The following is a 25151-nucleotide window of genomic DNA, read 5'->3' on the forward strand; positions in this document are numbered from 1 at the left end:
AGTGTGTGCAGAGTATGATGCCTGATGCTTGCAATTAATTGCTCATGCAATTAATTTCCAGGCTGGCATCTGTGACTGTGGGGTATGGTGATGCGGGTTGCTAGGCGGAGCAGAGGAGTCATCTCTGGTTACCGTGGAGAGAGGAAGCAGGGAGATGACCAGCTAGCTTGGCACATACATGTCTTTTTGCTGCCTTATTACTTTTGTTTCCAAGTTTGGGTCATCAAAAAGGTTTATTACATCACAGGCTTATTGCCTCTTGTTCAATTTACGTTGAATCCTGAAAGTGTTAGCGTGGGTGCACTCTGTATGAGTGCTTGCACAGATATGCATCTCAACTTCATAAAGAATATACACAGGATCTTTGAACACAAACTGCATGAAGTAAGCTGTGCAAAACATCAAAGGTTAACTGGATGACATTCAAATCATTGCCAAAAACATCTGTATTTGTATTTTGAGTTTGATGATAACTGATGGCAATCTTTAAAAATAGTGACATTTTAGAGGGACTGAATCATACACCGTACATAACTTAATGTGAAAATTTGTTCCATTTATCAAAATTGAGATGGCAGATATTTGCACAGCAATAAATTTTGAACTTTGAAATGTTCATTTCTTTTCACTGAATAGAAAAAGATGGAGCAGAAAAAAAAAAGTAGGAATAGAAAAAGATGGGGCAAATGAAAGAGGAGAGGAGATAGGATCTGTCGTTCTGTCTGTGTGCCATCAACGGAACATCAAAACAGTTTGGTGTCTATTGTGGCTGGGACTGTTCATCTGCCATGCTTCGTAATTTTGCCGCAAAAAATCAAAGCGGTCTCACAACGGTTTGGTTGTGCTGCACAAGCGTTGAGAGGATCCAGCCGAGGTGTGACCGGCCATTTCAGAGGATCAATATTTTTTCTTTTTCTTTTCTTTTTTTGATGAATGTCTCTTTTTGCCTGGCTGATGATTCATTGCCTATATATAGTGTGTCACAAAGACGAAAAAAAAAAATTGAAATGAAATAAAAATGGATTATCTTGCAAGCCTGTCTGTAGTTCTTCTATTCCAGCAAAAGTAAACATGTTATCAAAAGTAATATACAAGTTTAAGGTGAAACAAACTGCCTCCTTCGTTCACCAGCAAAAACAAACAAACAATCAAACAAACAAACAAACCCAAACAAGGCAACATATACTTATATACATGCCATGAGGAAGAGACCAATGAACAAAATATCTGCTGTAATGGAAACCTTATCCTTTCAGTAATTATTCTGAGAAGAAAAAAAAAAGCCTCAACAGGATGGACCATAGCTATCATACTCAGCCCAAAATATTTACATGAAATACCCCATGAAGCACTGCTAAGTTTGTGGATAAGAGTACTTTACTCAAAATATGTATTAGCAATGAACAATTGCACAATTTTACTTATGAATACAATTAGTGCTGTAAGGTCAGTGCAACTACACCTAGTTTTTCCCACTACCCTCTCCTGCCCCCCCCCCCTCCAAAAAAAAAAAAAATGCACATTCATATAGGCCCCCTACTGTACAATGAATATAATTCTTTCTGTTCTTTTTTCTGTTGTCATTTTGGTAGTTTTTGTGTCTAAGCAACTAAGTTGATGATACTGTTCACTCTCTAAGCTGATGTGAGTATAAAAACATTGCGACATATGTGACCTTTGCATATTTGTTTTTATCATGCGTTTTGTGGTTTTGTTATGGTCTTCACTAGTTCTTAAACTTTGGAATTCTGGTACACATGTGCATGGGAGAATAAAAGAAAGCATGAAGGCCATGTTTTAACAACGGAGTAATATTGGCTGCATTTCAAGTTCTCATGCATGTTTAAATGTACAGAAAAGGGGACTTGTGGCTCCATGGCGCCATACATCAATGTACTACCAATGAATTCATGTGGGAAAACAACAAGTGTTGGACTTACCCACAGCAGCAATTTGAACAGTCTCGATTATGTGTGTTTGAGTTCAATTATGTCAAATATTGCCAATCCCATTTGCTATGATTTTGCCTCAACTGCCATTTATTTGTCAAACTGACTTTACTGTATACCGAGTTGCTGGTCTGTGCCATTGGATCCCCTGTATGGTCAGGGGGTGGAGATTTGTTTCAGTTTTCAATTTCTATTCTTCTTTGGGCTCACAATGGCAAAGTGATCTCAGCCGTTGCGAATAGAGGGAGTGGAGCAAGGGCTCGAAACAAGCGATTATCTTCAGTGGCTTGTTCAAAGAGATACCGCCCCACGGGGGTACAACAGTTTCATGTTTGAAGGGACCCAATTTGCTCTCTGATTGTTTCCAGTTTGTCAGGAGGTAAGGCCTTGACCGAATTACAGTCGAACCTTGCGGAGTTCAACAACTCCCTGTTGAACTATTTGGAAAAGGTACAAAAAAAAAATAATAAACACAACAAAAAACAGCAAGAATACTTGTCCTCATTGCAAGGGCATGGCAAAAGTTTAAGAAATAAATATATATAATGACCAAATTGCTGCTGTAAGTGTTGTGAACATGTCTCACTTGTGATATTGAAGAGGAAAATGTATGTCCCTGTGAGTGTGCAAGTACTGAATATTTACTGCCCCCCCCCCCTCCCCCTCCCACAAATCAGGTGGATTTGAAATCACCATACTCTAGGCATCTCCAGCTGATATGAAATAGCAATTCAAGCATTAGAACTTTCACACATGTTAGAATGCCACAATATCTGTCTTTGACTTTGTGTTATATTGTTAGTAAGCTTCAATGGCCAAATTTGAAATTTATAGAAAATAATCAGAAACCATTTTGTGTGTGTGTGGGGGGGGGGGGGGGGCTTTTTTGAGAGCAGAATGATTCTACTCATCAAAGAACAGATGTATGTGACCAAGCGATTGCAGATTCTTAACTTGTTGAGGATGAGTCCCTAGTATATTCGAGCAGGTGGCTTTGGGAAATGCATGTTGTAGCAAAATCAGTCCATCCTCAACGGGTTAACAAGGGCCAATATGGATGGGATGAGGATCTGTGCCGCCCCACCACACCCAATCCGACCTACTCCCATCCCTACATCAAAGCTATTGCTGAAGTGTAATGAAGTGTAGTGGGAAAGAAATCCAAGATTTTATAAAGCAATGCCTTGATTTCTTGAAGGCTGCCATAGTATATTCCCCACTTCTTCTTCTTTATCTTTTCTCTCTCTCTTTCTTTCTTCCCTCTCTGGCCCAGTTTAAATAATTCTAGCTTGACTGACTACTGGTCGGTAGTTATGTGAAGGAGGCCCTCTACTTGTTGCACGTCACGATGTGTTCACACAGTGCTTTGTTATTACAGGCGGAATTTGGAAGCGGAACTGATGGGCCTACCCAGGCGATGAACCGCCTTGTTGTGTGGTTTCCCTGCTATGACTACTCCTGCGTAAGGGGTGATCGTCAGCCATTGTTTTCTTGCTACCAAGCAGGGCCTACCTGATCTAATTGGGTCGGTGCGGTTAATTAATATTGCCTGTCCTAGCAATCAAGAGCACCGCCTATCACCTAGCCATGACCCGATCGAAGATCTGACACGATATGAACTGTTCTGGATCTTCATATCGTTGATGGGGTGACAAAACCTCGTATCTCAATATTTGGTGAAAATGAGTTTTCTTCATTATATTGAAGCTAGGAACCATTACTATGTAATTCCCAATCCTTATATGCCCATCTGCAAAAATAAGGTCACAAATGATAAATAAAAGTTGGCTGTTTCCATTGACTTACATGTTATGGCAGCCATGTTTTTTAGCTCTCCTGAACATTTGACATTTTTGAGATACGAGGTTTTGTCACCCCACCAACGATATGTTGTTCCCAGTATCACTGCAAAACATCCTGCACATATCCTGCAACTTTTACCCCAGAAACCTAGCTCAAATAGTGGGAGAAACGTTGTATGCAGCAATCCATTTTATGCATACATTGGACAGTCAAGCTTCACAGATTTCAGAAACGCGAATGAATGATTTGAGTGATTAGGCTACTGTAAAAGCGGAAATTTTTGTGCATTTCGCGCAACCAGAAACTAGCACGAAAATAAAAGCATGCAAATTTTTTTGCTAGCTATATGTTCCAGTAGCTGATGTCTTGATTCCGCAGAATCAAAAACACATGAAACTCTTTTTACCCAGCCAAGCATGAAAAATGAGTTACATGAAAATATCCGCTTTTACAGTATACCATTTAATCTATCCAAATGTTTCCTTTTTACAAAGCTTTCTCTTCAGTACTGTAACTTACTTTCCTTTCCAACTTTTAGAAAAATTTTCCTTAATTACAATGTTGTTCATGCAACACATCCTTGAAAGTTTAAATAAAGTAGTACAAAACAGATGAGAAGTTTCAGTCTTTTAAATGTGTGCTGTAAGATCATCTAACACAAAATTGTGAATGTCTACACAGTTGCTCAGTGAATATTTAGCACACGATTCAATTAGTATCAACCTTACAAATAGTTACAACTCCATATGCTGCACAGGCTATTTCTAATAGTCACTATATGTGACCGTGCACCTCAAAACGAACATAAAGTCGCACACACTGATTTTGCGTGAGGACTGAAAATGACTGAAATGGGTCAACCTAGCCGAACTTGACTTTTTCATATTTTCTGAAAGAGCGGGTCTTCTTTTACATTATGCTAAAATTTGGTATCATAAAACGGGCAGGAAAGTGTGTTTTTTTAGCAGTTTATCTCGAACATTTTTGGTAGAATAGTGTGATTAGGTGTGTCTTTAGAATCCCTTTTTCATTTCTGAAAAACCTTGTCCACACTCTTCACTTTCAACTCTAATAACTTTTGAAAGGATAGTGCTACTGCTTTGAAAGTTGGCATTAATTATGGACAGAATGTGTTAATGAGGCATGCTTAATTTCAGTTTGATCTGATAATCCCTTCATTGTTGTTACTCTGGTGGTTTACTTCCTGTTTTTTTGTCCCATTCATCGCACAGCCAGCACGGTTTGGTAAAGATTAAGCGCTTGAATAGACATTGTACTTCAGAGCCTCTTTTCTCAGTTCACACTTTTCCTGAGTTTGTGCTTTCTTTCCAATATTTAGATAGGTTAGGAGAGTCCATTTGATTTGAGTTATACATCATTTTAAAGCTTAAAGTCTGCTCTTTCAGAATATGGTCTTTACTAAAAATTCATGTCTGGCGACTTTTTGTTTGTTTTGAGGTGCAGGGTCACATATGGACATAGATTGCACATATCATTCACATACTCTCCACTCTTGAACATTTCACGCAGCTCTCTACAAAATGAAAACAAACGTCACACTGTGCACGTAATATTTTGTTCCCACATTGCCATATGCAAGCTGAGTCATGAAAAAGAAGCATCCTGCTTTTTTTGCTTTTTTTTTGGGGGGGGGGGGTCATAAATATCTATTGTACTTTGATTGACATGGTTAATAATTGGAACTGAACAATCAAATATTTTCACTGCGCAAACATAATTAACATGAACTTGACACCTTTTTCATAGATTTTGTGGTGGTCGACAAATAAAGTTGAGCCCTAGTGTGTGCTCATTGGCCAAGAGTATAGGGGAATTTTGGTATTTTAAGTGATACGTTTTCACCAGAGTGACATTATAGAGGGTATACTCAAATGAGAGTATCAATCTCAGAGTGTTAAGGAGCTTCTACAACTTTGTTCTTTCAGGGAAACTTTGGTGGAGTTAGTAGCAGTGGGGGTATGTCCAGCATGAACATGGGGCGAACAACCATCCCCCAGAGCCTTACCTACATACCCCAGGACCGGCTTCAGGTGTCGTCCGTGCCCACCTCGTCGGGGATCGGCCCGCCTGTGGGCCCGGCGGCCACCTCAAGCACAGCGGGCGCCCTGGGCATGCGGTCGTCGGCTCCGGCCAATACCATCTCGGCCCCTGTCACGGGATCATCGGCAGCAGCGTCTTTCTTTGCAAGGTGAGTGCATGGTACCGTGTGTATTTTTTGCAAGTATCGACTCACCTAGCCTTGGGTGCTCAAATGAACTGAATGTGAATGTGTTGATGTGATACGTGAGATACATGAGATATGGACTGAATATGATTTGAGTGAGATTGTGTTAGATGTGATATGTTTGTATATGTCATCCGTCTCTGTAAAACCAGGTAAAGTTACCGAACATCAGCTTTGATACTCTTCATTTCTTAGACTTCTATAGATGTCCCAAGATCTATCATTTTGTCCCACTCTATTTCTAAAACCTACTACAGAAGCAGAAAGAGAGAGAGAGAAAACTGGCCGCCAAATACACAGTTTGAAAAAACAGCTTGAAGTTTAAATGCAGTCAAGGTTGCTGGAGAATAGGCTTTTAAAAACAGAATCGTTCAACTGAAGGCACATGGAGGCATGCTTCAATAAAACCAAAAATGTCAAAATTGGGGACTTTCTTTGACTCTGAAATTTGGACAGGATGTTGCCTAGATATCAACATTTTAGTTCTTGATCAAGTGTCATGTTTCTTTTTTTCAGTTATTCCACTTTCTTTTGTTTGTTTGTTTTTTCCAGTTTCTCAGCTTTAATCCTCTCAGGGCCTCTATCTCAAAATCCTACTGACATTCTATGTAAATATGTATGCCACAGCACTGAAAGAGTTAGTTTATGTGACTGTATTGCATGTAAAGTGGTGACAGGTCAAATGATGGATGGAAAGTGAGAAAACAACATGGTGATGGTTTAATTCATCAAAGGGCGTAGCTCAAGAAGGACCAATTCTAGGAAGCAGGTGATGTTGCAGGTCCAGCAGTGACATTATTTGGTCCCCATAGAGTAAATCAAATGCATTTGATGAGCTGTTAGTGCAACACTGACCATTTCTGTGGAACGGATGCCCTTTTTTAGATGATGAGGCAGCATTAAGTTCTTAGTCAGTAAAGTTTAATGCTTCATAATTACTATGTCATTCTGTTAGTGTCAGATGCCTGGCCTCTGTCCATGTCAGACTGTTGCTAAACAGTCTCATTGTAAAGCTTGTGTTTCTTGGTAGAGGTTACATGACTAAACCCATCAATAGATGAATATTTTTGGTATGAAATTCATCCCATGTGAAAGCTTGAAATATAGCAAGCATCCCCAGGATGGGTTTTGTTTGTTTTGTTCTGTTCTGTTTTTTGTCATCATTTGCCTCCAACTCTCCATACGCATCACATTTTGCGGCTCTTTCTCGAACCCCGCCCCAGTCCGATGACATATCATGAGCTGTACTGTAAGAGGACCTTTTCATTCCTGCCGTCTGTTTGTTTCTTTCTCCTCTTCTTGAACGTTGCGTTTGAAGGGGCTCTATCACACGCGAATTAATGAGCTGTGTAAAAACGCATTAAACCCTCCATAGATCGTTTATGAGCCGCGTACACGGGCGGGTCGCAGCAAGGTCACAAATGCTGCATGCTCTTCAGTGTCAAACCGCATCTGACTCCACAAAAGTTGATGTGATGATTACAGGGAAATTTTGTATCTTTTGTACCATTTCAATGCTTCAGAAATTACTCACTTAACCTTTGTACGCAGCGAAAAAAAAAAGAACACAAGCAATTTGTGGTAAAGCGGGACTTAATCATCACCAGTCATAATCATAGGTTGAGCATCAGGTTACTGGTGAACCCAGTCAAAATCTGCTTGCTAATTGCCTCATGCCCTCGGGAATGGAATTCAGATCATGATTAATCGAGGTGGTTTCATTTAGTTTGATGTATTTAATTCAGAAGTGTTTTGTAGAGGCTTCTTTCAGACTCTTCAGGTGAAGAAGAAGAAAAAAGAAAGGAGAAAGAAAAAAGTGCATGAAAGCCCATTAACTTCAGAGGGCAAGCCCAGGCTGTATTCTATATGTCCCTGTGTTGAATCACCCAGAAGTGCAGCACCTGGGTGTATGGGTTTCATTTTCAACCTAGTTTTGGGAGCCCAAGAAAAGTACAGGCCTCTCTCAGCAAGAGATGGTTTGGAAGAGAGTGTGTCTGCGAATAAACCGCGTCTTTTGGAACTCTGAAAGTGGAATGAATAAACAGATTGACTACACACCCAGAGGGGTGGATAGATTTCATAACTCATTAAGGTCTATTCTGTGGTACGCTCAGGCTAGGGGCTATAATGCAGATCAATCTCTGTGACATGCATTAGAGAAGAATCAAATCATCAATAAGATATCATATGTTTTGCCCATACTTTTTGAACCATAGCACTTTTCGTGTCAATATTTCCCACACATCCATTTTTTTTCCATTGCAGAACTTGCTTGAGGTTGAGAAAAATCCTTTCAAAACATTCTGTTGAATGCTCTAGCCCATAATGGCAAAACACATCTTTCACATATCTGTATTTCCATTACCTTCTTTCATAACTGTCATCTTTCAATACAGTAGGACATGACAAACATGAGACAAAGGGGCTTCTGTAAGTTAAGTAAAAGCAAAAAGTGCATCTTTATTTCTCTTTTTAAAAAGAAAGATAACCTTATTTTGTTGATTTCCCTGGGTGTTTCAAAATTACCCCAGGAGCAAAAAAAAAAAAAAAAAAAAAAAAAAAAAACCAGAAAAATAAAATAGCATCATTCATCTGTATGTTACCTCATCAGGATGATTGTGCTCATTCACTTTGCTTTTAATCAGTTATCATTTATGTGATAAGAATCCATATTTTTCCAAAACCCCTGGGGGGCTACTATCTTTTAATGCAGATGTTTATAAACATCAGTCTTGAGAGGGCATAATGACTGGAAAGTTATTTTCGAACGTCATGGGATACAGGAATGAGAGTGTATCCATTTTCTTTGGATTTGCTGTTAAATGTCAGAGTTTGACATAGCAGCGTGAGCTATTTCTGTATCTTCGAACTAAACTCATTTGAAAAGGTTAGAATTATTAAAAATGCTATGCCTAGAACTGCTATGCAAACATACATAATTACATTACACAGCAATAGTTTCTATAATTGTTATGTAGTGCTTTTCAACTTTTATTTATTCAAATTCATGAAATCATAAGTTATAAAATGCTATGTCTAGAACTGCTACACAAACACACATAATTACATCACACAGCAATAGCCATTGTGGTTGTTATTTAGTGCTTTTCAACCGTACAACAGTACTTCAAACTTTTGAGCTATTGCATGAAAATCATGTGGTTGTTTATATCTAGTGCTTTTCAACTGTACAACAGTACTTCAAACTTTTGAGCTACTGCACGATGATTTCTAATTGGGTCCTTTTTCACCCTCGTCTCTTGCACTTTGTTTTCCTTTGAATGTTGTCATCTTTAGAATCCTTGGATTATGACTGATCTTCAGCACTTGATATGTGTGATTTGTTCCTCAAGGCAATCAGAGTTTGATGATAGGTAAATTTATCAAGGCATTGTTCCAAACAGTGGCTGTAAGGACCGGGTGGACAGTGCTGGGGAAATCCAAAGATCAATGTTGTTGTTGTTTTAGATGTAGAAATCAATACTGCTTGCCAGCATCAAGTTTTGGCCACATGGTCAGTCAGCCCAATAAGGTTTCTCTCTCACTCTCTCTTTCTCAGCTAGTTTTCAGCTCATCTGAGCCAGCCTTTAATGAAAAAAGTTTCCGCGCCCATGCCAGGGTAACATTACAGGCCGCGCATCCTCTGCTTGCGAGGCAAAATCAATGTCTGCCGAGATTCTCTGGATCAGTGCTGCGTTTGTAATTCATGTCTCGTTTGTTTCGCGGCGGTACGTTCTGAGAAGGGGGGAGATGCAGAGAGGCATGCACGAAAACGGCGGGCGTTGACATAGAGAGTCGGTCGTCACCCTTAACGATCCTAGTGAGAAGGGAACCCTGTTTGCGTTGCCGTTGAGGTGTGAATGAGATTCAGGCGTGACAATTCACAGGCCTTGAAGGTTTTTGCCAAATTGGAATGAACATCTTAAAGGGATTAAAAAGCAGTGCAAACATTTTGAAGAAAAAAAGAACCACTTTCACTCTCTCATGTTGCCTGCAGAATCTGGATATTGCCACATAAACTTAGTTGATGATGTATAAGCCCACTGAAAACTAGCCCCAAGTAAACTCAGGCAAGTGTCTGTGGGAACGCATTTTGTAACAAAATCAGCTCATTCTTAATGGGTTAAGTTTCATGTCCGTGTTCTGTGAAATGGCTGTAATATCTACTAAAATGAGGTTCTTTAAAGTGTTGATAGACAATCTCTATTACCCCAGTTGAAATTTCAGATAGAAATATAATCGTGATGGAACAAATTTAGGTAGCCAGAGAACCTCTATGTTGTGGAAACTATTTTGTAGCACTTTGTCGTAACGTGAAAATCGGATCATCAAATGTGCCTACTTCAAGTAGTAGCATTGCAATAGTTACCTCAAATGTTAATCTCAAAGTGCTAATGCATGTGTGTATTTGAAAACTTTGTGATAAGGAGCAGCAGAAGTTGGAAGTTTTTATGCAAACTTTGAAAGAATTTATTCAAGATATGCTGTTTTGAACTGGTGAAAGTCAAATGCTGTGCCCGAGAGGAGCGACAGTCGATTGATTCTTCTGCCGGCAGTGCCACCGTGTCTTCTCCCTTTGTGTTTGAGCTGAATCGGAAATGGATGCAGGATCGGCGGATTGGCGGCAGGTGGTAGAATCTCGGTTTCCTCGTCGTGCCCCTCTGTAGGGCAGCTCACATCGGTTATCGAAGTCTCGTGCCCGTTGATCAGATAACGACCGGCCCACTCCCGATTAGCCCTTGGTGCAAAATTACCGCATATCCTCGACACCTCTCCCCCCCCCCCCTAAAAAAAAAAAACATGCTTGTTTCCCCTTCTGAAGCAAATCAAGTTTCTTTTTCCCTCTTATCCTGTCTTGCCATTCCTACCTCCCACTCCTCAAGTATTCATTACAGAACATGCGCATTCATCAAGGGAACAATGTGTTGCTTCGCTCATTTAGTTTCTCTATCCTGGATGACTATGCTAAAGGTCAGGCACTGTTTTTAGAGACCCTGTCTGAAACTGCACATCATCGCACAAGCGCAACATAGCAGAATGCACTATTACATAGGATTAGCCGGACATTTTAGTATAAGGTAACATACTGAGATAAGTATGTTTCCAGTGTTATTTTCGACCTCATTTTTTTTTTCAATACATCTGAAGCAGAGTATGTCATTAATGCTTCGTGCACTTTGTGCACTTCAACCAATCATGCCACAGAGTGGAATATGTGGTGCACAGATAGATCAAAAACGTGCATCGAGTAGGCACTATATCGATGATTGAGAAGTGGAAAGGCGCTGCGTGTGTATCTAGGCACCGGAGTTGGCACCCCTCTGCTTTTGCAACCGACGTCATCTCGATTCACTTTGCTTACGAGCCGCGCAGAATTCAATCAAGTGAAATTGGGTCAACATGGGGCTGGGAGTCCCTGCCCGGATTCATGAATGGGAGGAGGATGTCCCTCCGTCGTCATGGTATTGCATTATCACTCGGAATTTCCCTCCGTCTCCAATGCCAGACTGTCGCTGAGCATGATTGTCACAATGTCGTTTTCCTCTCTCTGTGTATATATCTCTCTCAATCTCTCGCTCACTCATTTTCTTTTCCTTTTGGTCCTGCATTCTTGCTCTTTCTTTTTATGTCATCACTTTGATAAGAGACTACTGCATCTCTATCTGTCTCTCTGTCCCCATCGGTCCTTCCCCTACCCTACCCATCCCATCTTCTCACGTTTGTCACCATGCCGACATGCACCCGTTAATCAATGGTGTTGATGTTCTCCTCAGGGAAATGTCTGTCTCCAGTTCATTTGATTTCTTTCCACCAACTCACCAAAAAAAAATATTAGGTACATACTGCCAGAATTTTGTAATTAGTTCTTGGAGCAAGGAAATGTTTGTTCTTGTCGATCTTCTCATTACAAACATAGTGATGTGTTGTTTGTTCTCCATCTGTGAGTGGTCATTATTTAACTGCCAAGCGCCGCCAGACCAGCATCTTCTGATGAATCCCTGACGCTATCCCTGCCTTGTGTGGCTGTCTTCATTAAACACTGTCACTGCAAACTCTGATGCCTTCGATGATGATTTGGTATGCATGTCGGCAGTCGGGGCCGTGGTGGCTTGGTCGCAGGTTGAATCACGTAGTTGTCACCTGTATTTCTTCGCCCCATTACCCGTTGTGCATAAGATTTGCGTGTGTCTTCATCGAAACTACCCCACTCCAGTCATTATGCTGTCACTTGTGCATTTCCTTAACATATTCAAACTTCTCTCCTTCTTCTTTTCCTCTCTCCATCAACTTCTCCTCTTCCCAAGTTTCTATCTTTCAATTCCTATCCTTCTTCTTCCCGTGTACGTTCCTCACCTTCTGTCACTTTTTCCTCCTTGTTATCTTCCAATTTTCTTACTCTTCATCCTTTCTTCCCCCTTCCTGTTTTCCCCTCTTCTTCCTTTGTGATGAACCTTAAAACTCTTCTTTTCAACAATTCCTCCCCTTTCTCTTCCCCCTTCCTCCACCCCTTCTTCCTCCCCTCCCCCATCCTCCCTCCCCCATCCTCCCTCCCAAATCTTTGATCATACTCACTTTACCTCCTTGCCAACCCTCAAGTCATCCCTTCTCCACACATATCCTGTTGCCGGTGCCTGGTACAGCTAGCAAGCATCAGTGACTGCTATGTCTTACTTTTGTTTTTATCTCCTGATGTCAGGTCTTTGCCCCCATCCCGCTCCCTGGCCATCCATGCCAATGAAGTAATCTTGGGGTAGATTATTGCCTTGTAGTGTGAAATAGGCACCAAGAAAAATCAATTTAGGCATCTCCTTGGACAAAACAAATGCAATATCTCACAGAGTAATCATCCTTGGGCCTTCATCCCAAACTCTGGACCAGCATCAATGTTATAAAAGCTGTTCTCTGGCATTTGCTTGTGCAAGTTATGGTGTAGCCCTTTGAGGGATCCCCTTGAAACATTTAGTATATAATCTTTGTAGGAGTATCGACTGTCAAAATTATGATTACTGTAAAAGTGGAAATTTTTGCAGCGCTGAAATTTTCGTGCATTTCGCGCAACCAGAAACTAACACGAAAATAAAAGCACGCAAATATTCATGCTTGCCATACGTTCCAGTAGTTGATGTCTTGATTCCGCGGAATCAAAAATACGCAAAACTCTTCTTACTGGGCCGACCGCGAAAAATTAGTCACGCGAAAATATCCACTTTTACAGTAGCTTTTTTGTGACATGTGTAAACTTCTTTTATATAAATGGCACTTGCAGGTGCAGACCCCTATGAATATGAACATATTTCATTAGACGTTTACAGCGATACAATCGCTGTTTGAATTGTAATTGTTACAGATTTGTTTTTACCTCCCATTGACTACCTTTATTTTCCCTCACTGTCTTCCTTGATTTACATAACTATGTATGCTCCTCCTCTCTAATTCCTCTCTCTCTCTCTCTTTCATCTCTCCTTCCCCCCCCCCCCCCCACCCCGTTTGTTGCCCAGATTCCAAGTCCCCTTGGATCATATATTTCACTAGTTCTCTCTTGATCTCTTTGCATGTGTTATCCTCTCTCTTTTCCAGTATGTTTAACTTGTATTTTCTCTCTTACTATCTTTTATTTCTCGTTGTCATGTCATCTCTGGATCTCTACTTCTCTCATCCCATCTTTCCTCCACATGCCGGTAGCCTTCCCATCACCAAATGTTCCTCCCCTAATCAATCAAAGTTGCAGGTTGATATTTTTTTTTTCGTCGACTCTCATTAGGCTGGGAAGCGCCTCTGCAAAGTCAGTTCTGGATTGGCTATAATTCTCCCTCCCAAACGACTCCAGCCCTTGTCTGTTAGCAGCAGAAATGAATGTCAATAAATATTCTTTGATAAAGGCATCTTGTCAACAATATGAGTGTTAATGGCTGCAAGAGGTCACTGAAGCAAGAATATGTTACAGCTTAACTTTTATCTCGGCTGATGGAGAGAAAGCTTGTTACTTCACAATCAGCAATACAGCCATGCATTGTTTGAAGTTCCCATTCTCTTATCTGTATCTGGAGCATATCTTCTTTTTTTTTGTAGTTTTAAGTGCAATTACATACTCTGTGCAGTATTGTGTTTACTGTAATATTGATGTGAAGAAAATGCATGAAACAAATTAACCGAAAGAATTATAGGGGTTTTATCAAATCACACCAAAATATATGAAAATCATGCACTGTTTAAAGTTTCCTATACATGTATTTATGCAAATTGGATGAAGTAATGATGCCATGGACTCACATAGACCTACATACAACTTTTTACACAATTTCCTTTTGCTGAGATGAAATTAAAAAGAAAAGATTGTCTCTTTGCATTTATATCACTATTAAACATATGACATCTTATCTACAGGTGATATGTGAAGGTGATAGAAAGGGAAAAATAAGCAACCACAAAATACCAACTGTTGTAATGCTGCTAATATTTTCCCAGAAGTGCAGACAGAAAGATGCATGCCCATGTCGAAATTTGCGGAAACTATTCATGGAAACGAAATACAAGGAAACGCGACAGAATGAGAACAAAAAACAAAACCAAAAAAATGCAGGAAAAAGGTACGTCTCCAGTACGAGTTCGTCTCGAGTTCGCGGAACACAAATCATCTTCAAGCAGTGAGTTTTACTCGCATTCCATCCGACACCTGATACCGGTGCGCATTGTGCAATGCAGTCATTCACTGCACTGGAATCGTACCCAACGAATTAGCGCTGCGGTGGCTCAAATATCCATCCTTTCCCTCAATGGCATTGGGCCCCTCGAGAGGACCCCATCATCATCGTAGGGTTAATCTGACTTTTGATGAACGGAAAAAACGTCCCGGGATTAGTAAGGCTACACCGCAAGACTGGGACATCAAAAGTGTTGAAAATGTTGGGCAAATATCTGATGGGTATTGTCTGAGGACATGCGAATGCTGTGGTGATTTATGTGTCCATCAAATCATATATGCATTGAGTCAGAAATTATGAGATTCATCTTCTCTCCATCTATATCTATCTATCTTTCTGTCCTCATTCTTTCTTTCTTTCCTTCTTTCTTTTTTTTTCTCTGTTTGCTGAATGACTAAGAGCACATGTATCTTGAAACCAGATATTGTTGTACCTTAGATTTCACATAATCTGTCAATGTATTTTCTTTAACAGAAAGAAAGGGAAAAGTGCACCAGAGCATAACTGACCGATCAGATTCAAGTCTTTTGATGCTTAATTCCTATTGGCTGGAAGCTTGGAACCCTTTCAGATTTTATCAAAAGCACTTGATGTGCCGATAGTTTGAGTACGTTTCGTGCTAATTAAGAGTTATTTCTTGTACCAGTAAGTCTGAAAGCATGCTTTTCCGAAACATAAGTCTGAAAGCATGCTTTTCCGAAACATAACTCTCAAGTCACATTTAGCCAATATTGTGGTCAGAAGATGTTTTCAGCTCTTAGCTTCACTGAATTTTAGGCGTTCATCCATAATCTGAATCATTTTAGTGACATAGGCTGAAATTCAGCCAAGCTGCTTTGGGTTTTCTCACTAGCCATCAAACAAATACAAAAGCATTGTAGGAAAGGGACACCAGACAACAACAAAAAATCCAACAACAATAGCAAAAACAAATGCTTGTGTGCAAGCATTGCTTTTTAATCAGTCCATCCATTTCATGCAGAGCATGATAGTTTTGTTCAATCAAGAATTAAGAATTGTCTCACACATAATTTCAACTGTTAAACACTCTGGCTGCGTAAACATATAATACTGGTTCTCCAATCCCAACTGTTAGATTTTATATTCTGTCTGAAAATGAGATAAAGTTGAATGAGAGGTTAAACTTGCATGATCAAAAGTTTATTTTAGCAGACATAACAGTGTGAAGAAAAAAAATAAGTATTTTCATCAGAACTCCAAAATTGTGGTTATGCCGAGTATGATGTGATTTGCGTAATCCTGTGGTTGAAGCCAAAATTTGGGGGTGTCAGTAATACGTCAGGCCTCCCTGACTCATTGCTACTGTGGCAATCTAAAAGGCTATCTCAAATACTGGAATCACTGATCAGAATCATCGTGCAAGTTGGAGAAATCACCCTCGCTGGTTTCCGAGCATATCACAGTAAAGCGCAAGATCCCCCTGGCAACGTGACAAGTGTCATTAACGTTATCAGCGTATGACTTAGTAGCCAGAGGATGTTTCACTTTAATTCCGATAATTCGCCATGATCCGATGTCACGTACAAGCGGAGTCCCCATATTTTTTGATGTATGATATTGAACTAAATATGCTGCATTAATCGCAGCAGAGGAGACAAAATATGGGAATCTTAAGCCGGCATCAGTATCAGAAATCAGGACTTGTGGAATGCAATCTATTTAGCGAAAGCGAGCAGCATGTGCTTAACCCCTTGATTGGGATCACATTTTTTCTCCTAAGAGTTACTTGAGGCTGTAAAATTGTTTTTGTGACACTTGTGTTCAAGTCAGAGAATGTAGACAGAAGGTATGCTATGAGCTTGCAAATGTGTGTTCGAGCTTGCAAATGTGTGTTCGATTTATGCAAAACAATGATATTTCTGGAGTTTGTCAATAAAAGGTTGAATTATGAGCTTTGCAAATACCAGAATGAGTTGTTCAGACAGAAGTCCAGTGCAGAATCACCACTTGTGTTTCATTGTTGCACCAGACAGAGAATTTCTATTGAAGATGCTCGTTCCTTTGTTCGTCTGTTTTTCATTAAGGAAGGAATTACGACAAATTCTTGCCCAGTGTGCTGTTACAGCACTGGAAGTTGTTATTTAATTCAATTTAGGCAAAGAGGTAACTCCTTCACATGACATTTTTGTGAAGTGAATAATGTATTTCAAAATGTACAAGGCTGTGATTTGTCCCATATCACAATGTATGGGTGCTTATTTTGGAGAAGAGGATTTTGCTGCCATTTATTGCATCATATTTTACTAAAACTCATTCTGACTTGGAAGTTAGGAAGGGAATATACTGTTAGTGACATGAAATGTAATCAGGATTCAAATTACAGAAGTAAAATAAAGTTGTCATTACTCGTGCAAACTTAACTAAACTCACCTAAAATAAACCAAGCTGACATAAACAGAGCTAAACCAAGCTCAACTAAGTGAAAGTAACTTCTCTATACTGGTATGATATCTTCAAAACACACACAAAAATACTTTTGAATAACTTCTCAAATAATGAGAAAGGCAGAGTCTGAAATGAGTTGTATACATGTGTGTGTCTGTCTGTCTGCGTCTATGGTGTGGGATGTGGTTTGGAGGGGGAAAAAATCTATGAAATTCATTTAATGCAGGGGCAGACTTCCTGTTATTAACTTAATGAAATGGAGTCTGTGGTAATGATGCTGTCATAGACCTCAACTTTGGAAATCCAAGGTTAGTGGTTAAGCATTGTCATAAGTGAGAAATCATCCCTGCCATATCTCCCTTGATTGGAGTAAATGCTCGACATCTGCATTTCCTTGGATGTGGTTATCGACATGGACTTGTCCCGATGCATTGTGGGAGACGGAGTGGAAGGGGGAAGACGAGGATCGTCTCAACACCCTCTCCTCTCATATTATCTTTTCTCCATCTCTATTTCTCTCATATGGAGCAACATCCACTGATAGCTCTGCCAGGCTGCGGCTTGGAGTCAGTGACTTCATCCGTGCCTGCGTGACAAATCTACTAGCAATTTTTTATCAGCTAAACCGAAATAGCCCCTCTTTGTCCACCAGTTGAAGAAATACTTCACTTTTTCCTTGGCCTCGATTACATTTGCAGGGCAGCTATGACAAAGTTTGTGTGTGTTTTTTTTTTAATAGATATTCTTTATATCTATCTAGAGATAGAGAGAGAAACTGTCTGAATATCTGCTCTGAATGATTGATAATGCAGTAGATTTAGATCATATTCAAACATTTCAAACTTGAATATTGGCATATGAATTCCGAGTTACAAGAATGAATCATGTGTCATGATACTCGATGAGATGAACTATTTTAAGCAGCAGTAATTTAAAGCCTCTTTTCTGGTGTAGATTACCAGTGCTTCAAATTTCTTTTAAATGCATACATCTGAGTCTGGTACTTCTTTTGAGATCAAGGCAAAAGTCTTGCCCAGCAGTGGAATGTCAAAACCAGAAAATGCTGAATGGTCACTTATAAGTGATAAGACACATCACATATGGTCTTTGGAGGTAATGCAGCCATGGTTATTCAATTAGTTTGATGAGAGGTCCATGTTGAAGTTCAAATTATTTTTGTGTTTCTGGCATGATCTTTCCAAAGGAGTCTATATTTTATACTGTAGGAGAGAGAAAGGATTTTCCTAACTAGCAGTACACTGCCATATTTGGTCAAATCCTGCTGCCCATCAATTACAGAAACAGTAGAATCATGGCATCAATAGAATCAAGCGTCATCATTGACAATTGAGGGCTTTGTCACGTGAGTGCCAAAAGGGCATAATTGCTCAGCCTGTAATGAAGTGAAGCCAATTTGTGGAAAGAGCACATTTCTGGCCGTTATCCAATGACTGTCAATTTGTGACGGAAGAGTTTACCTTCATCCATATCTTTTATACATCCTAAATAAGCAAAAAACTTGTTTTGGTTGAAGAGAAAGTAAAAGGTATTGCACAAAATCAGGTTTAATGATGCTAAATCAAACCATAGCAACATTTCAAGGATTTAAGCCCCCCCCCCCCCCCATACATAGCACATTCTTTGCATGTAAGGCATGATCAAGGGAACCCAGATGGTGGAACAGAATTTCATCACTCTGTCTTATCACATTTCAAGAACTTTTTTTCCCAAGTACATTTTGTCAAGAGTTGTTGTTCAATGAAAAACTGAGTATTAATCCTCGTGAGGATATGGTAATGAGTTTCGAGAGTTTGCAATTGTCCATTTCCTACTTTGTGGTATCTCTACCTGAAAGAGGAAGAAAGATTTTGTTTGCCCACAAAAATGGTGGTAAGGAAGGATAAGATGGGTTCTGCTTTTGCAATTCTGAAGACGATCAGGAAGACGACCGCAGATGTCTGGTGAGACAGATAAACAAGTCAGACTTAAAGTATTCACTTTTCCCCAGCAGGAAATATATTTGAGGAGAATCATATCTTGCCCTTCTAGGGATGGCATTTCCGAAGAAACCAAGAAACAATTTGGACAGACAAAAGGGTTCCCCCCCCCCCCCCCCCCCCCCCCGTCCAACATCAAAGATTATAGAAATAATGCATTGGCGTAATTTCGCATTTCCTTGCAGAGTCATCAACGAATACTTATCTTTCAAAACCTTTTAACCACTATAGACATTCCTCCCTCACTAAAAAAGAGAATAACTTTGGTGGGGGGCCAGATATCTGATGCTCTCCGATAGATCCTTGTCTGCAGTTGTATTGAAAATGCAAACTTTGTGCTAAAAGAAGAAGACAAAAATATGCCCTTCAATCACAAACTCTATATTGAGGACTTTTTTCGAGTGTTTGCCAGTGAAGTTCTAGCTCTGTAAATACTTCTCCTGACATGTCCTAGCAACATCTGATGATGAACGCATGTGGCTTCTTCACCAAAGCACTCGCTTGCGTAGGATGGGGGGAGGGGAAAAGAAGCTTTGAATGAGGGGTTAGTTCACACTCTGCAGTAACTTCGGTATCAGAAAGACTTGAACATACAATGCATTTGACTCTATCCAAGCGAGACTTCTGAATATCTGAATGTGGTTTACTTCATGTCCATTGAAAGGTTGAATTGTGTTTCAGCTCATAGAATAATGTGTGCCTGTGAGTTTCTGGATTGAAGCTCTATGAATGGCTGGCTTACACAAAAATTGTGACTGATGCCGTTGACTTTGCCAAGAAAGCCTGAGGTATGGCTGTTAAACATATTGATCTTGTCCCACTAGAATTCATATGTGTATATTGCTGCATGTGAATTTCTAGACATTTGGCTCTGGGAATTCAGGCAGTTTTACATGATTCCTTCCTACATGTTGTACCTTTTCCCCTCTCAGTTGATCACTCAAGAGTTGCTTCTCACATAACTTGTCAGTAGCTAACTCCCAACTCAACAGGACTGCATTTTTCGATAGCATCACAAGAATGCAGAGAGTGTTACTGTGAGTGTGGACACAGCCCAATGTCAAGGCATGCCTCGCAGGCACCTCGCGCACCTATTTATTTACCCAGGCCGTGTATCTACTTGGATGATGTCAAAACCAATCCACGACCCGTCAACTCGCTCGAGCACCTAGCGAGATCCCTGGCTTGCTGCCTTTGCTCCTCCTTTTCCAGCTGCTCCATTTCTCTCACAACTTCTCCGGTCTAAAAGCAAGCAGCTTCCGTTTTCTTATGCGCTGTAACAGCATTGTTAGTGCCATATTCTGAACAATTTATAGACAGTTCAGAGTCCAAGGGTGAAGGCCTCAAGGAGCACATCCATTTGTTTTGTGGCATTCTTTATGCTATTTGTTTTTATGACAAGAACCAATGTAACGAGTATTTTCAGCGGTACTCCAACAAGGATGTAGGATACAGATGTCATCTCAGAGCTTAGGAGGATAAACGGCTTTTCATCAGTTAGAGATGTTTCTTGTGAAACGCACTCTCCCTTCATAGTTTTTCTTGTTGTGTGGGTTGCCCTCAACTAATTTCAACAGTTTTGTGTTTTGTGGTCTGTGCCCAGCTTGAGATACAGTGATGCCTCACTTCTCTCTGTCCTCCTCCACCTCTCGCCGCCGGTCTCACCCCTTGATGCCACAGCTACCTGGTTTCCTTGACAGCGGGATGCAGTCTGGCAGAGCCCACTCGTAAGTGTGAGAAAAATGTGCGATAATGGATGATTGATGCACTTAAGATGACAGAACTCATATGTCACTTTTTTTTGTTTCACTCCTTACTTTTTGGTCTTTCTGCATGTATGTGAAAGATTGGTCGAAATTGTGAGTTGCCGGGGGTTACAGCTGCTGTCACTCTAGGAGAAATGTTGCGCGATGATCCCTTCGTGGTGGTGGGTAACATTGGTATGCTGGAGACCAGCTGGTGACTCAACTCCCTAATGCACTCACAGAGAAACGGCAGGATCTCCTAGTGATGCCAGAATTGAAATTGATATGAATGTCAAAGTCAATTTGAAAAATAAGTTAGTATGATTTTTCCCCCCATGGCGCACTTACATTACGGTGATAAAGTTCACATTAATCCATTTTGATGTCGTAATCAACTTATTATTGGACAAGATTAGTGAGATTTTTTTTTAAAGTCAAGTTTGACAGTTTTATGAGTTGTCTTTCAAGATTTCACAGGAAAAAATAATGATGAAAATTGATATTGCAAGTCTGCTTTAAGCTGACTATTCCATAGCTTAAGATTTTGTGAGGTGCCATGAAGTTTGTAAAGCTGCTCCATATCATCATTTGTATTTAATCTAATTATATTTCAACTATACAACCAAATAAGAAACTGGAGTTAGATTGCATGTATCACTGGGCAAAAGTGTTGATTATGAATAAGCCTCTGCTTTCAGGAATTGTTGATGACATTAAACAAATTCATGGAACCACAAATGTTGAACTCTTTAAACTCTGTCAGTTATTCTGCACATCCTGAATTTGCAGATGAAATTGTGCCTTTTTGAAAATTTTGACTAAAGAAAACAAGAGTCTCGACAAGTCTATTGCAAGAGAAGATCTCGACTTTCCATGAATCTTGTAAGTAGTCTTTCCAAGGTCCTTTTTTCAGTGAAGGTGTACATCTAAGATGGTGTAGGTTGGATGCATTGCATTTAAAAAAAGGAGTTACATATTTCAAAATCACTTAAAGACTATCATTGTGTCAAGACTGGTAACATTCACATTGACAAGAAAAGGACAATGGAGAGCAGAGTGAGAAAATTGAGAAATGATGTGTGAAAAAAGAAGAAGGAAAAAAAAAGCTTGCAGGCACCTGAAAGCAATTGCATTTGACGAGAGAAACAATGATCCCTAAATGTTCTGTCTGTCAGTAGGAGATATGGGAAGGAGGAGTGAAAAAGAGGAAAAACCCTAAGCGCAGCGGAATGTTGGCAAGCTGCTGCCCTAAAAGAAAAAGAAAGGGAAAGGTTTCCAGCCATTCTGAACGTGAACAAAGATGAATGAAGATTTCCTGGACGATATGCCTATGCTCCATCTTGGATTTGTTTTTAAAAAAAGGGGGAGGGGGAGTCATATCACTATGTTAAAGGGGATGTGCTCAAGATGGTGTCAGTGTTGGCAGAAGTTCCTGTTAACCGCCTGATGTAGTTTAGTGAGGGTCTCCCCATCATAGTCATATCATACATGTATGTCTTGTACATTTTGTTCTTTGGGGGAATTGCTGGTATAGAATCTGTACGGTGTTCCAAGTTTTACTTTTGTGGTCATTTTGTCTTGATGTGACTTTCACTCTAAATAATTTCCTAAAATTACAGTAGAGTGATGGATGTTGCCTTGGTGTGGAAGAATAAGGGATTTTCTGAAGCAATACAGGTTCAAAATTATTCTTTAGTGTGTCTCACTCTCACCCATGTGACAGTGTTGAGTACACTGTTGATAGATGGGATTACTGTCGCAAATTTCTTAAGATACCATGAATAGCAGCGGACCATGTGCCAAGTTTTTCAAGGATTGAGAGTGTTTGGATGACAGCGAAATGGCTCGCAAGACCGAGAGATGAGCTGTCACAAAAGTGCAAACAGATTATCATCTGCCTGGAGATATTGACAAGTGCTATTTCCCTCAAATGATTTATTTTTGTAATCATCCCATATCAGATGCTGTGGTTTAGATGTTGGTGATAAGTAGCATGACCTTTCTCCTTTCAGTATCAAATGTTTTGGTTGTCAGAACACCTTTGCTTGTTTATGTACATTGCATGGTGTTACATCTGAATGCAGAGTTACCAACCAGTGTGGTTATGCCAAGTTTGAAATTTTCTTTGTTCTTAGCAGAAAATTGTGGTTTTGGTTTGAACATCTTTTTTCTTCTTTTTCAATTTGACTTAGCATATTTAGCATAAGCAATTTCCTCAGTTTGTGAGAAGAGTTTTATACTTTAGATTTTGTAAAATGTAAATGGTATGCTCTTCAAGATACATGCTCTCAATGTATGAGCATTTGTCCCTAATTTCTGTACATTCCTTTCCTGAATCAACCAATTCATCAGCATCCTTTTGGCTTTCCTTTGCTGTGGACTCACAGCTTTTGTATTTCACTCTCTCATCCAGTATATGTTTTCTCTTATTTGACTTGGTTTGCATGTTGTGGTATCATATTTATTGATTATCACTCTTGGCAGCTGCACATAGTGATCTCTGCTTTGAAATGGGGATTTTTAACCCTACCGGTGCCAGGAACTTTGGACAGTGGTATACAGTGGTACTGGGTCTTCCATGGCAATCTATACTCTATGCACACATAGGGTTAATGCAGTGAGGTAGGAAAGGGATCTGACTCCGGGATGAAGGAGGAGGATTTAGGCCAGCCATTGATTGCAATAATGTAGCCAGGGAACATCCAGTCTCCTTGCATCATTTTGCGGGATCTGATGAAGAAAATAACCAGAAGGAGGACAAAAAAGGAAAAAAAAAACTTTCTGGAAGTGTAGAAACTTGGAGTATTTTCTAAAAGTGAAACATTAGAAACATGTAAACATTTGGGTGAAGATCACTAGGCAACTGTGCCAAGAGCCACTGAAAACATTGCCAAAAAAGCTCGCGACCAGACAGCAATTTGTCACACTTTTTTTGCTGCAACATTTTTCAGTAAGAATGCTCACTGCAGAAAAAAAAAATCAAAATATTCATTACATGACTTCTCTACCTCCCATTTTTGGATTCCTCCCTGTGGTCACATGATAAATGTGCAGCAAACTACCCATGCCTTTTTGTTACATCATGGTTGCATGTTGCTAACGCACAGCCTGCATATCCAATTTTACATGCCTGTTCAAACAGTGGCAATTTCTCGTGTCATTTCACAATATTTTGTTGCCTGTGTGAATGAAAATTTTCAAACATGGCGTTATTGTCCAGATCATTTTCCAGTGAGACCGGGCCTCTTGTGACCGGCTGCTTGTGACCATATAGCCCTATTGATCCTGTCTCAGTCCTCTGTGAGTGGACGCTAGTCCATAACGCAAGAATTGGAAGCCCCCCCCCCCCCCCCCACACACAACCATTTCCCTAAGAAAGTCATTGCCTCCTCTTCATTACTGTCTTACGTTATTAGTTTTCTTTTTCTTTTAAGGAAAAAAAAGAACAGCAACAACAACAACAAAGGTCTCTCCCTCCCTGAAATTCCCTCGCCATTATTTTGCAGCCATAGGGAGAGTGTGAAATTGAAACAGTCTCAAACGATTTCTGTCTGTGCTTTTTCCCCTCCATTATTGTGATGTGCGTGTATCTGTTCGTGCCTACAGGCAATTTGTGTTCTCAGGAGAAATTTTATATGACTTTGGGTATGTGTGACGGAGACACCTTTGCATTTCTTGCTTCTAACTCTCTCCCTCTCTGTCTTTCAGTCCTCTCTTTCTCTTTCAATTTCCCCTGTTTTTTCTTCCTTCATATCAGTCCATCAATCACTTTGTTCCATTCTCTGTAGAGCAATGATATTCATCTACAAAGGCTATTATGCCATTGTGAAATAATTGATGTGTCTTTTATGACCAATATGACAACAATAACGAAGACGACGATGGTAATGCTGCCGCTTCTCTTTCTTATGACAGTGATGATGATGATGATGATATTGATATTGATGATGACAAGGAGGGGGGAATAAAAGGAAGAGAGTTGTAAATAATCACAGATATAATGACACTAAGATTCATAAAAACTGTCTTTTATTTGCTCTAAGAAACTACAAAATTTGATGCCAAAGAATAATAATGCCCATTAAAACTATGGATTTGCCCAAATATGGCAGGAAGTAAGGATACATATTAGTCAAAAATAGATGCTACTGCCCTGGTTTACAATAGTTCATTATGATTTCTATCAATTTTGCAGGTAGGAGAAGGGAATTATTTCCAAGATTTTCTGAAATTTGATCAGCTTCCTCAATCATGTGGCAGGCAAAAAGAAAAGGGAGGTAGTTGAGTCAGTGTTAAAATTTATG

The 25151-nt window shown here is 39.9% G+C and overlaps 1 protein-coding gene across 1 annotated transcript in view; it reads left to right on the top strand.

Annotated features, from left to right (window-relative positions):
* The window catches only part of LOC139716475 (uncharacterized), a 147148-nt gene that overhangs the window by 36012 nt on the left and 85985 nt on the right, over positions 1–25151 (top strand). Inside the window, exon 2 of the mRNA XM_071628021.1 lies at positions 5699–5961. Within this exon, the coding sequence (XP_071484122.1) occupies positions 5699–5961 (263 nt within the window). The remainder of the gene's footprint in view (positions 1–5698; positions 5962–25151) is intronic.

Source organism: Diadema antillarum, unplaced genomic scaffold, assembly GCF_040938485.1.
Source record: "Diadema antillarum isolate AM-2024a unplaced genomic scaffold, OU_Dant_1.0 scf00000065, whole genome shotgun sequence".
Classification (NCBI taxonomy): domain Eukaryota; kingdom Metazoa; phylum Echinodermata; class Echinoidea; order Diadematoida; family Diadematidae; genus Diadema; species Diadema antillarum.